This window comes from Mobula birostris, chromosome 6 (genome assembly GCF_030028105.1).
Source record: "Mobula birostris isolate sMobBir1 chromosome 6, sMobBir1.hap1, whole genome shotgun sequence".
Classification (NCBI taxonomy): domain Eukaryota; kingdom Metazoa; phylum Chordata; class Chondrichthyes; order Myliobatiformes; family Myliobatidae; genus Mobula; species Mobula birostris.
The window spans coordinates 37188033-37202416 of record NC_092375.1 but is presented as its reverse complement, the minus strand read 5'-3'; the positions used below and the strand labels follow the sequence as shown (position 1 = coordinate 37202416).

The following is a 14384-nucleotide window of genomic DNA, read 5'->3' as shown; positions in this document are numbered from 1 at the left end:
AGTTACCCTACCTCTGTTCAGGGACATGTAAAACTAGTTCAATAAATTTAAGAGCAGCAGTCTTCCAACAAGAAATCACAGTGGTCCTCAGGGTGAAGCCTGAGATCTGGTGAAGAATTGGCTGGAGTGGATTGGAAAGGTAAAACAGAAATTGAGAGTGTGGAGAGTACATTCCCTCTCAATAATGGGGAAGAATTTGGTCATCATGTGTGAGGTGCTCTCAGACTCGCAGGTGTGACCTATCCACCGCTTATCCATCTTGGAAATCACCTGGGGATCCAAGATGGAGCCAATCAGGCAGGTCATGAAACACACATCGATGGACAATGGAGGCAAAGACATACCTAATGCTGCCCTCACACCACCTTCCCCTAATCTGAGGAAAGACATCCTTGCCATAGAGGGAGTACAAAGAAGGTTCACCAGATTGATTTCTGGGATGGCAGGACTTTCATATGAAGAAAGACTGGATGAACTGGGCTTGTACTCGTTGGAATTTAGAAGATTGAGGGGGGATCTCATTGAAACATATAAAATCCTAAAGGGATTGGACAGGCTAGATGCAGGAAGATTGTTCCCAATGTTGGGGAAGTCCAGAACGAGGAGTCACAGTTTGAGGATAAAGGGGAAGCCTTTTAGGACCGAGATTAGGAAAAACTTCTTCACACAGAGAGTGGTGAATCTGTGGAATTCTCTGCCACAGGAAACAGTTGAGGCCAGTTCATTGGCTATATTTAAGAGGGAGTTAGATATGGCCCTTGTGGCTACGGGGATCAGGGGGTATGGAGGGAAGGCTGGTGCAGGGTTCTGAGTTGGATGATCAGCCATGATCATAATAAATGGCGGTGCAGGCTCAAAGGGCCGAATGGCCTACTCCTGCACCTATTTTCTATGTTTCTATGTTTCATGTGTGTGTGTGCATCCAGGTACATGTGGAATCGAAGTATGTGGGTGCCAAGTAGAGCTACCTGTCGAAGGATGGGTCTGGCCCCATGGCTGTGCAATGTCCCAGTTAGCTGGATGCTGCTACACCACCTGTTCTTTGTGGAAAAGTTCTTCCAGACCAATGCCTTTGACTACAAGGCAATTAGGCAGTAGCCAAAATGGAATGCCCTGCAGACATTGCAGAAGTACTCAGTGGGGTGGTTCCCTAAGCAGAGACTCAGACCATCTGACAGAATGCCTCAATGCTAGACCTCACCAACAGGCACCAGCACCCTTCCCGGCTGACAGTGAGGGTCCCTTCCAGAATGACCCTTCATGTATGCCTGGAGCATCGCTCTCACTGTGTGCTTTAGTGGGGATGAGAAGGTAGCTCGCCTCTTTGTGGACTGTGGGTTTGCGAAGAGTGTATGGAGGAAGATGCAAGGGCCTGAGTCACGGTTCATCCTGGGCAGCTGTGTGACAGAGGACGCTCTCATCTACGGGCTGTTCCCAGGGAGACACTTACTGATCGACACCAGGTGCTGCTGGAAGATCAGCAACTCAACAAAAGACCCTCTTTGGTCTACCTGAAACTTGTCAGTATGCCAGCACATCGAGATGTCTGTGGGGGAATGCCTCCAGCAGGCACACTCCAGGTTGCAGGAGTATATGCTGAGGAACACTTCCTGGGGCAGCCTCTACAGTGGGGGAGGGCCACAGTGTGGGGTTCCTCCACTGCTGGACAGGGATGGCCCAGGTCAGGTAAGGAAGTCGCTCAATTATTGTAGTATAGTTCCGCCCTAGAGGGCCACATCAGTGGTAGCCATCCTATTGGTGTTAAGAAGATGTAAATTAACACCACTCAACACATTGACTAGAAATGTAAGAATGAACAGGCATTACACTATTTATTCTTGTAAATACTTTATATTATGAATAAAGTTTACTTTGGTATAAGAAATACTCTTGCACCACACCACCTTGCTGTACAGCTGCTGCAGCCAGTCCACTGGGACACTTAGACCCAGGGCTGAAGTGCAACCATGGCATAGCACAAGGAGCTGTACTGAAGATGAACTCACTGTGGGTTGAAATGTAGTAATATATAATACACAAATTATTAATGCTGGCCTTTCTACACAAATTAATTCTGTTTATCTCTGTCTCAAGGAAAATATCAAGATCTGATGGTTTCCCAGACACCGTTCATGATAAACGCACTGAAAGGACAGACAGTGAAAATAAATTGTTCCTACAGCCATGAAAACTATGAGCAATTGTTGATTGAATGGCGAAGAAATAACTCTGCACAGAAGCTTTGTGATTATATTTTCAATAGAAATATGATAAATTATACTCAATGCCATTGTATACAACGTACCAACATTAATCTGGACACCTCAATGAATTTGTTTATATTAACAATCTACAATCTTCAGTTGAGTGATTCTGACATTTACTTCTGCCGGGTTTACTTTCAAATACCCCCTCCGGTACAAGGCGTAGAGGGAAAAGGCACCAACTTAACAGTGGAAGGTGAGTTTATCTGATTAACAGCCCATAGAACAAGGTAACACAAACATTTGAAAGGAGTAACAATAAGGACAGGTGATTTGATGCTCCTCTTTGTAGCACTGGTAGTTGCTCCTCCGGGATCAGCCAGACCTGATCCCCATCCATTTTGCTCTATGATTGCCCCACTTTTCCTTGGCCAAGAGGTTGCCCAATATTCCTGTCTCCCAGAGATGGCAGGTTGTTCATGTACAGAGAAACCAGCACAAGAGTCAAATCTCCAAATGCACCAGGGTAACAAGTTGGCAATCTTCATGCCCGGCTTCACCAAACTTCTCACAGGGTCAAAGTCTGTCCACAATTTTCTTTCAGTCAGCTAAATCAGTGAGTTTGATTTGTGATCAGAATGACTTGTGAGTATAAGTGCCCATTTGTGCTTCTCATCCTTTGGATCATCTGTTGAAGTGTGATCTCTGTTGTGTATAGGATATCGCAGCAATTAGATTAAATGAAGCAAGATCCCACAATGACAGTGCATAGAGGGCTAGTTAATGAGTTTTTCATAGCTGAGGGACAAATGGATACCAGATGAATTTCTTACTTTTCACTGCATAATACACTAGACAAACAAGCGTCTGGTTACATTAGCCCATATTGCAAGGTTTTGCCAGTTACTCACTCATCCATTCATTAACGGCTGTAAGGTTTAGGGTCCCTGGAGTCATGAACTTGTTAGCTGAATGCTGCTAAACCTTTTCAGCTGTCCCCAGCAGCCCAGCTCCCCACAGGGTTCAATAGCAGAGTAAAAGCTTGCTGAGATCCCATGGCGCTTACATTATGGAATCTGCTCACCTATTGAAACTCAGCATGACTGCAAAGTAAGGAAGGGAAGAGAAAAGTAAGTAAGTAAGTTGCATAACTTATATGCTTTAATTACTTTATGTGTTTAAAGTATTATTTAAAATAATGCGTACAGTTTTGTGACAAATTATTTATTTCAATAATTGTAAAACTGATTTTGAATGTTGAGGATTGGAACTCTCAGCAAAAGCCAGAGTTAAAGGAGTCAAAGAATTGTGGAAAGATACAGCCCGAAAGCAGGCCCTTCAGCCCATTGAGTCCATGCTGACCCCACCCTTTTATTCTAATTCTTTAGTAATTCCGTTTTTATTCTCTGCAAATTTTCTTCAGTTTCCCTCAGATTCTCTCACCTACTGTATATATTAGGGCAATTTACAGTAGCTAATTAATGTACAGAACCATGAGCTTTGAATGTGGGAGGAAACCAAAGCACCTGGAAGAAATCCATGTGTTCACGGGGAGAATGTGCAAACTTCACACCCAAACAGCACCCAAGATCAGGATTGAAACTTGTTCTCTAGCGTGTCAGTCAGTGGACTTACTAGTTGTACTAAAAACGCAAACAACAGGAATACTGCAGATGCTGGAAATTCAAGCAACACACATCAAAGTTGCTGGTGAACGCAGCAGGCCAGGCAGCATCTCTAGGAAGAGGTACAGTTAACGGTTCAGGCCGAGACCCTTCGTCAGGACTAACAGATCTCTTACTAACTCTTCCTTCAGTTAGTCCTGACAAAGGGTCTCGGCCTGAAACGTCAACTGTACCTCTTCCTAGAGATGCTGTCTGGCCTGCTGCGTTCACCAGCAACTTTGATGTGTGTTGCTTACTAGTTGTACTACTGTGTTTGTCAAATATTTCCTGGACAGGCCTGCCCAAATCCATCAGTTATGTTGCTAGAGGTTCTGTCATCATTGTTGGCTTGCTGCCAGACCCTGGGCAATCCTGGCCAGCAAAATCCATCTTCAGGGCACAGAATATGAATCTGAAGCTTTTAGAAATGTGCTTGGTGAGTGTACCCAATTTACCCTTGAGCAATTGATTCTCGTCCCTTCCTCCTTCACTGGAGCTCACTCACCTTATGGACATTTCCAATATTTTCTGCTTTTTTCTGAAGTTGGATTTGGAATAATGATCTCACTGCAGAGCATTTTGTAAACTTCACTGAAGCAACACTGGGAAACGATGCAAGGTAGCGTGGACAATGGAATTAATTTTTGTATTTGTTTTTCAGCTTTCCCAAGGGTTTACCTGAAAGCTGAGCCCCTGCCTGCCCCTAACGCTAGCGTACAGCTCAACTGCACATCAGTGGAGTTCTACCCGGGCAACATTCAAGTGTCCTGGTTTAGAGATGGGCAGTTGATCACCAACGGGACAGAGGATGGGCCCCTCTATTCTAATAGCGACGGCTCGTTCTCCATGGCAAGCTTCCTGAATCTGTCTGTATCTGACTGGAGTGATGGTGGGAATTATTCCTGTCAGGTGAACCACTCAAGGCTCTCTAAACCTATTGTCCAATACATTTCTGTCCAACTTGGAGGTAAGAATAATGTTGTATTGTTATTATTGAATACACCAAGGAGGTGCAAATGACAATAAACTCAACTTTGATTTAGATTGAAAACAGTTGTGACTAGCAAAAAATATTTCGGCAAGCAGCTTCTATCCAGTAAATGGGTATCACTCTCTCGCCCACTCTGCTGCTATTTCAGGACACGCCCCCCTCCCCCCCCCCCCGTATGATTTGAACTGCCTCTTGAATCTCGCTAGAGGATTGTTTTTCAATCTATATGGTCAAAATCCCCTCCATTTTGCATGAGCACCAAGTCACTGTTGTTTGATGCAGACAGGAACAAGCATTTCTTTTTTTCTCTCTATGCCCACGAATATTTATTTTCATTCATTGATTTCAATTTGCAATTGCATCTATTCCTGTTTTTTATCCCTTATTTCTTCTCATTCGGTGACCAAAATGTCAGGTAGATCTCCCCTCTGTGCTTTAAGCACGATCCCTGCACCATCTCCAGCGTTCCACTGACACCATTTACAGTGTAAATGCAAGTGGCAGTTTTAATGTTGAGCCAGAAGACGCTACGGATATTGAAAGCACTTGCTTGAAAGAGCAAGAGATTCTCTTGCACATCCGATTGTGTATTCCAGCATCTCACTGCTCAGGATGCATTCCCGAGAACATGGATAGAATCATCACTAAAAGTACTATTTACGGAGATGAGCGACATGCCTTGGGATGCCGTGTAGGAATCTGGGTACCAGGGAACTGGCGTGAACCTCTAACCTTCATTGACGAGTCCCCACCAGTTGGGTGTGGAGAGCCCGCCTGTGAGTACTGCTGCTGGCAGGCTAGGGAGACTGGTGCATCTGATCAGACTGAGATCTGGGGGTGCAGGAGTGGACCCTGGCCGGCAGAGTAGGTACAGGCCAACGCTATGGGAACGGGCAGTACCTGATCATGTGTTCCCAGAACTTACAGTGTCTGTCATCACTGGTTAGGTGTGACAGATGCTGCCGTCTCCCTCCTTGTTTGGCCGTCTAGCTCCCCCCAGCACAGAGTAACGGGAGAGAGCAGCTTCCCAGAAATCCATTGCACTACTGAGAGAAATGGCAGTAGGACGTGAACCGTATCCGATTGATTGCGAGAATGTGGCGAGTGCGCATGCGGCCAATTGATCCCGCACGAGTTGATTGAGCCTCTTCTTCGCGGAGGGCTCGCTCTTTTTCCGCGACCTTTGGAATGAGCATGTTTTTTTTTGGTCTCGAGTCATTGCCCAGCTTGTACCGTGGCTCGTACTGTTCCGTTGCCGTTCTGGATCCACGCATTTGTAAGGGGATCCAGGTGGCCTGTGTCAATGTAAGGAACAGGGATTCCCAGTAACGCTCACACTCACTGTGCCGGCGGGCGCAAGGTTTACCTCCCCCGTCTGAGTAGCCACTCGGCTTGGGCTCAAGGCGTCCCTTCCCGCGCAGCATCGCCGCACAGAACCGCGGGGCTATCCGCGTATGGCAGGAGTCTGCGCCGGCTTCCCGGCACAACAGCCTGCAGCCTGAGAGTACCCTGAGTGTTCAGACTGGAGAACACAGAGGGACTGCGAAGCAGCACTCTCTTTGATCGTACTTAGTAGGATGGCAGTGTATTTTAACTCAAACCCCATGAAAGTTCAACAGTTGCAAAAAAAATAACGGCAACTAGAAGCTTTACTGATTAAATAAAACAAAGCTTAATTGTATTCAGAATCGCTGCCGCCAGATATCATCATCATCATCATCAAGTGCCGTGCCCGCCCAGTTTGAGCTTTGACTGCCATGGCCCACACACTCCCGTTTTGGGTCAAGTGGATCAATTCATTGGTATTCGTTTCCAGTTCTCTGGCTGCTGTCTCCATCATCATCTGTCTTTGCCTTCCTTTTGCTTTCTTCCCTTCAATCTTTCCCATAATTACCATGCATTCTAACTCCTCTTTCCTAATCACATGTCCAATGAAGTTACGTTGCTGTTTCATGATCTCATACATTATTTCTCTTTTGTGCTTGCTCTGTTCATAACATCCTCATTAGATATTCATTCCATGATATTCTTTGCACCCTCCTCAAAAACCACATCTCTGCCCCTTCAATTTGTTTCCTCATGTTACTAGATATTGTCCAACATTTTGATCCATATAACATAACTGGATTAACGTAACATTTCAGTACTCTGAGGTGGGTTGTCATGCCTAGTTTAGTATTGGTCAGCATACTCTTCATTCTCGTAAAGGTGCCTTTTGCCATCCTTATTCTTCTTTTGATGTCCGTGTCGCATCTGCCATCTGATCACCCAGCTTCCTAAGTAGCAAAAGTTCTTTACTTGTTTTATGTCTTCCCCGTTTATTTTCAGCCTGCAGATAGGATTCTCCTTCTTTTTGGATATCACCATACATTGTCTTTTTGCAATTGATAGATAGACCCATTTTTGCACTTTCTTCAACAACTATATCAATTAAGTTTTGTAGTTCTTCCTCCGTACTTGCAATTAACACAGTGTCATCTGCATATCTGAAATTATTGATGTTTTCACCGCCAACTTTGATTCCCAAGATGTCTCCTATTTTTTGTAATATTGTTTCACTGTACACATTAAATAAATCAGGGGAGAAAACACACCCTTGTCTAACGCCTTTCTTGATTTTCGTGAACTGACTCACTTTTCCATCTATTCTTACAGCAACAGTTTGTTCCCAGTACAGATTTCTGATTAGGCGGAGGTCTTTCGAATCTAGATCTAGAGTTTTCTGTAATTTTTCAAATAACTTATTGTGCTTCACTTTATCAAATGCTTTTTGCACTTGAATAGCTTGTTCTGATAGTATCCTTAACATCAATATTGCGTTTCTTGTACCTTTGTCTTTCACAAAACCACATTGTTCTTTACCTATTTCAGCTTGTATCTTACTTTTAGCTCTTGTCATCAAAATTCTTAGAAGTATCTTGGTGATATGACTCATTAAACTTATGGTCCTATGTAATTAACATTCTATTGCTCCAGGTTTCTTAGGAAGACTGATGATTACTGATATTATATATATAAAACCAAAAATCGTTCATTTAAAGCTATGTGCAGATAATGGAACAATGTTTTTATCAATGTCTGCTGATCGGTGGATAATCATCTAAAGCCTTATCAATAATTTTACAGATAATGAGAATATTACATGCGCAATAGAAACAAGAGTCGCTGCCTTAGCTGTGGCAACGTTGATTGTGATAACAGGACTTACTCTGTACTTCAAAACAAAAAGTATGTACTCTCAATTAAGTTAAATTGGAAATTTGTTTTATTATTGACACATGTACCCAGATACCGTGATTAACTTGCCCTGCATTCTGTTCATACAGATCAATTCATTATAACAGAGCATTGAGGTACTGTATAGTATAGGGTAAAACAATAACAGAGTGCAGGATAAAGTGTTACAGTTGCAGAGAAAGAGCAGTGGAGATAGGCAATGAGGTGCTGAGTCGTAAGGTATTGTGAGGGCAAGAGGCTATCATATGGAAGCTGTCCTTAAGCTTATGGTAGGTGTGTTCAGGCTTGTGTGTCTTATGGGACTGGGGAGATAGAATGTCCGGGGTTGGTTGGGTGTTTGATTATGTTGGCTGCTTTACTGAGGCAGCAAGAAGTGTAGGCAGAGTTCAGATATATCAGTTGTGTTTTTTTTTATATTTTGGAAGTGTTGGCTGTTTAAGGGAAGATATTTGTTTAAGTTTCAAAGGAAATAAGGTTCTCCCAGCACCTTAAATTCAACAGCTGACTCAATAGGATTGATGTAATGAAGCTGCGTGAGGTGAGTATTACAAGGCCATATTCTCCAACACTAATAAACTTACCATGCTGAATAACACTTTTAAAACTGAACTGGAAAAACAGTTGTGATCAAATACAAGGTATAAATGATAACTCATAGAATGGATACATTTGGTGGTTGAGTTTTATTGCAGTGGGAAATTGAGTAAACTAGGAAAAACCTATGAAAATTTTTACCAGACAGAGCACACTGCCCACCTCATTCCCATGTCTGTCCCCTACAGGTCCCCGCAGTATGAGCCATGATTTTCCTCATCTAAAACCCATGTCATCTGCACCTATGTTAAGAAATGTGGGTTGAACAAAAAAGTTATGTTGATTTATATACCTTTTTCACACAAGTTCTGAGCAAGAACTTTATTCTGTATCTCAAACACTTGGGTTGTTATTTTTTGAATTCTGTGAAGGCGAATTTTGTTACCCGAACGGCTGTAATGCAGGGGTCACCTGTTAATGAAGAATTCCCACAGGCTCCAGAGACCCAGGCTCATTGCTGGCCTCTCAGCTCCAGTTTCCTCCCACATCCGGTAGGTAGAATTCCCCTGAACTTGGGTAGAATTCTTCCTGATAGGTAGAATTCCCCTGAGTTTATGTCAGTGGTCAAAGAACCAAAAGGCAATTGAAGGGTATGCAAGAGTTAAATAAAGCATACACAGCTACTTAAAAAAATTATAAATGTTATTTAAAAATATGTTGGTGAGAAACCCCGCAAAATTTACTCTAAAAAGTGGCAGGTTATAAGTAAAATGAGAAAAGTTGCCTGTATTAAATGAAAACAGTAAAAGCACCGGGCACAATTAGCATTTAAAAGAAAAGTATTTAAGTGATTGTTTGGTACTTACTGGATTTGATAGCTAATTGTTAAATGATTGAATTGAGGTTCATGAGGCCTCCATTGGTCAGAGCCTACCATGGATATTGCTTCCTCGCTGTCTGGATACGCAAGCCAGGGCAGTATGATATGGAGAGCAAGCTGTTGCCCATGTAGCAAGCACCCCCCCCCCTCCCCCATCTGACGGACCCAAAGGAACGGCAGGGACCGATACAGTTTGGCACCAGCAGCATCGTGGGAGTTGCCAGTCAACATTGAACTCAATGTAGGACTGCCTTAGGGACTCCAGCTCCGGATTCTTCCCTTGGGGTTTACTCTCGAAGCTTTCCCCAAGAGTGGCAGCAGAGGTTTGAGTGAGATCAGTTTTCCTTCTAGATGAGATGCCAACCACGGCTGACGAGCCCCATCTGCCCAAAGTGAATGTGGGGCTACTGATTGATTTAAAATAATCAAAATTAAATTATTTATGTGTTTCTTTAAGTCCATCTTGAATTTCAGTTTTAGCACATTATGTGCTAATTGTTTCTTTCTTTTTTTCTAGACTTAACGATGAATTTGAACTCTGCCAAGTGTTCAAGCATCAACTGTAACATTCATTAGTTCAACAAGCATGGGAAACTTGACCTTGGGGTCCACAAGTGCCTAATTCAAAGGTTACAAATTTGAGTTTCCTATTTAAAATAAGAATAATTTACAGTACCTTTTGAAGTGTATGATTTTCCATATTTCTTTGAGAAATCTTTCTATCGATGAAGAGATTGTTCATGATCAAAAGATGAAATTTCACATACAAGTTCTTTTGAATAGCTATTGTATTCAGATTATTATTCATTCTTGTAATTCACCACGAGCTGTTCTTTGTGTTTGAGAGGTAATGACCTAAAGCTTCAATACCTTGTTTCCTTGGTCCCAAATTTATTTAACTAACAAAACTTCAATTGTCCCAGTGCCATAGTGTGATTTGATTTCCCATTTGGATTTATAGTCCAAGACTCCTTTGCATCAGTCTTCACTGTGATAGACACTAGCAGTATGGTGGGAGTTCCAGGTGTCAGGGGGCATGAAGTGTATGAAGTTTCCATAACTAGAGAGAAGGCTGTTTGGAAATGGAAAGGTCTGAAGGAAGATAAGTCACCTGGACCAGATGGTGTACACTCCAGAGTTCTGAAAGAGGTAGCTGAAGAGATTGTGGAGGCAAGAATCACTAGATTCTGGAATAGTTCCCTAAGACTAGAAAATTGCAAATGTCACTCCACTGTTCAAGAAGGGAGAGAGGCAGAAGAAAGGAAATGATAGGCCAGTTAGTCTGACCTCAGTTGCTGGGAAGATGTTGAAGTTGATTATTAAGGATGAGTTCTTGGGGTATTTGGAGGTACGTGATAACATAGGTCATATTCAGCATGGGAAAATCTTCTGGAATTCTTTGAAGAAATAACAAGCAGGATAGACAGAGGAGAATCAGGTGAAGTTGTGTACTTGGATTTTCAGAAGGCCTTTGACAAGATGCCACATGAGGCTGCTTAACAAGCTATGAGCCTATGGTGTTATAGGAAAGATTCTAGCATGGATAAAGCAGTGGCTGATTGGCAGTAGGCAAAGGGTGGGAATAAAGGGAGCCTATTCTGACTGGCTGCCTGTGACTTGTGCTGTTCCATGGGGTCCGTGTTGGGATTGATTCTTTTCACATTATATGTAAATGATTTGGATCATGGAATCGATGGCTTTGTTGCAAAGTTTGCAGACAATTATGAAGACAGGTGGTTTGAGGAAGTAGAGAGGCTAGAGCAGGACTTAGACAGATTAGGAGAATGGGTAAGGAATGGGTGAGATGGAATGCAGTGTTAGGAAGTGTATGGTTGTGCACTTTTGTGGAAGAAATTAAAGGGTTGACTATTTTCAAAATGGAGAAAAAAATACAAAAATCTGAGGTGCAGGATTCCCCAAAGGTTAATTTGCACATTGAGTCTGTGGTGAGGAAGGTGAATGCAATGTTAGCATTCATTTTAAGAGGACTAGAATGTTGAGACTTTATAAAGCACTGGTGAAGCCTCACTTGGAGTGTTGTGAGTAGGTTCGGGCCCCTCATCTTAGAAAGGATGTGCTGAAACTGGAGACAGTTACAAGGAGGTTCTCAAAAACAATTCCAGGATTGAATGGCTTGTCATATAAAGAGTATTTGATGGCTCTGGGCTTGTACTCAGTAGAATTCCGAAGAATGAGGGGTGACCTCATTGAAACCTATCGAATGGTGAAAAGGCCTTGATAGAGTGGCTGTGGAGAGGATGTTTCCTATAGTGGGAGAGTTTAAGAATAGAGGGGGCGATCTTTCAGAACGGAGATGAGGAGGAATTTCTTTAGCTAGACAGTGGTGAATCTGTGGAATTCTTTGCCACAGGCAGCTGTGGAGGCCAAGCCTTTATGTGTATTTAAGGCTGAGGTTGATGATTCATGATTGGTCAGGGCATGAAGGGATATGGGGAGAAGGCAGGGGACTGGGGCTTGGAGGAAAATTGGATCAGCTGTGATGAAATGGCAGAACAGACGCAATGCGCCAAATAGCCTAATTCTGCTCCTAAATTTTATGGCCTTATGGACTCAGAATATTAGTTCAAAAATTTGCCATAATGCTACTGATCTATCCATTTGATACAAAAGAGCTGTACAAATGATCTACATCGTGCTTAGAGAAGCACCTTTCTATCCTACACTGAATCAGGTTTAATAGCACCGGCATTTGTCATGAAATTTGTTACCTTTTTGACAGTAGTACAATGCAATACATAGTAATAGAGAAAAAACTGTATATACGTAATAAATAGCTAAATTAAATTAGTGCAAAATAAAAATATAAAAGAGTAGAGAGCACTGTATCTGCAGTGCATCTTTGATTGGGCATGAACTTAGAAATGTTGAATATTAATGGATCATTTAAATATAGGACCTTTACAAAATCAACTCGCATAGCAAAATCTGAGGTAACTCAGCCTAATTCTTGCCGCAGTCCAAATTATAGCACCCAATGTGGATGCGTCCTTACTGATCAACTCAAATGTAGGCTTTGAAGTACAACTGATCACCATGAAAGCTACTGCTTGGCTTAGAATGCAAATGTTAAATAAAAAGAACGATTAATAATGTTACAGTGTTTATTGACTTTGTGTACAAAAAACAGCTTTTGCTTGGATTGTTAAAGTATTAATAATCAATTAACTGATTTCAATGTCATCCCACAATGTATTAAGATTAAAACTCATTGAATTTACTGAGGTCTAAAGTATTCATGAAGTCATGTACCTTCTGATATTCAAAAAACTGAGACTAGTTTGTGTGTGTGTGTGTGTGTGTGTGTGTGTTTGCCTGAAATCTGAATTAAAATGGAGAATATTGCAAACACTCAGTTCTCAGTTCTTCTGGCATAATCCAGTGAAAATGAAACAGTTTCACTGTTGAAATTGTTTTGGCAGAACTGCGAGACAGAGGAGACAAGTTAGTTTTAAGTTGCAGAGAGGGCCAGGGAGGAATGGACAAGACAAAGGAGATAACTCTGATAGGCCGAGACCCAGGTTGTTGACGTGATTCTACTATTTATAGAGTTGTCTGGTTAAAAAGATGAGAGTAATTAAAGAGAGAGTGAAAAGGGAAAGCTGAAGGATGCAAACCTACAATTCAGACCTGACACGTGGAGAACTTTCTTCAGAACTGACCTGCTTTGACAAGGAAAGCAAGTTACTATGACTTGTTGATTTCCAGAAAAATATCTTGAAATCTGCAATGTGTTGAGGAGAGGAGATGCTCTTTATGAAGCTAACGACAGGCAGCGTTGCAACTGTGCAGGAAGTCACAGGTAACTAACCTTTTGCCAGAACCATCATCGGCCCTCAGATGTTCTAGTGGCTGTTAAAATTCAGACTTTTACCTTCAAATATGGAAGTCGAAGAGTCACATCAGATCTGTTGCTAGGCTTCACGTGGAGGTTGGGCTGGGATTCCTGGCATTATGCTGGGCAAATCATCATTCAGATCCTGCATCTCTGTTGATTTCAGTTGCTATGTTTAAAAGGCATTTAAGTAAGTACTTGAATAGGCAAGGCAGAAGACTGAGGCATAGTGTAGATTGGGACTGGTATTTTTGTACAAAAAGGTCAGCTTGGACACGTTGGGTTGAAGGGCCCATTTCTGTCCTGTACATCTCTGTGATTTTATTAGGAAAGGGGAGGTAAGTTGCTTAGTGAAAAAAAAATTGTTTTTTTAAAATGTATTAGTATTTTAATTAAGTATTTTGAAATTCTTTTCAATTTTACGGTTTCTATTTGTCCATCAATGTCAGAAACATACAAAATCAGATATGACAGGTTTTGGGACAGCAGTGCCAACTTCACCTTCCATAAGGGCATTTCAAGTGTGGCATGTCTTTCATGCCATTGTGGTTGGTCTCCAACTCAGGCCCACATTTAAGTGCAGGAATTACCTGAACCAACCTGAGGAGCAATTGATTCAAGTAAGATGGTTACATTTGAGATTGAGGGAGAACAAATCTGACACCTAAGGTGGCCTGTTGAGACCTCAGGTAGTCTGGATGCACAACCACTCCTCCCTCCCCATCACCCTCAACACGGGTGTCCCCTCCAGGACTGTGTACTGATCCCACTGCTCACACAACTGCATAGCCAAACAACTGAGCAAACACATCACCGGGTTTGCTGATGACACAACAGAGGTGGGGTTCATCACCACCAACGATGAGGCAGCCTACATAGAGTAGGTGGCAGAGCTTGAGGTCTATTGCCACATAAATAACCTTGTTGTCAATGTCGACAACGCAAAAGCGATGGTCGTTGTCTTCAGGAGAACTCATACCATCCACACACCCTTTGAAACTGGCAAGCAATTTCAATTCCT

General features: G+C 42.4%; 1 gene segment (V, D, J or C); it reads left to right on the top strand.

The window, feature by feature from the left end:
• Window positions 1-2111: 2111 nt before the first annotated feature.
• On the top strand, window positions 2112-10102 carry LOC140199758 (M1-specific T cell receptor beta chain-like). The segment is given in 4 exon segments: window positions 2112-2460; window positions 4530-4835; window positions 7986-8087; window positions 10028-10102. Coding segments are annotated over 4 exon segments (816 nt in total).
• The last annotated feature ends 4282 nt before the right edge of the window (window positions 10103-14384 follow it).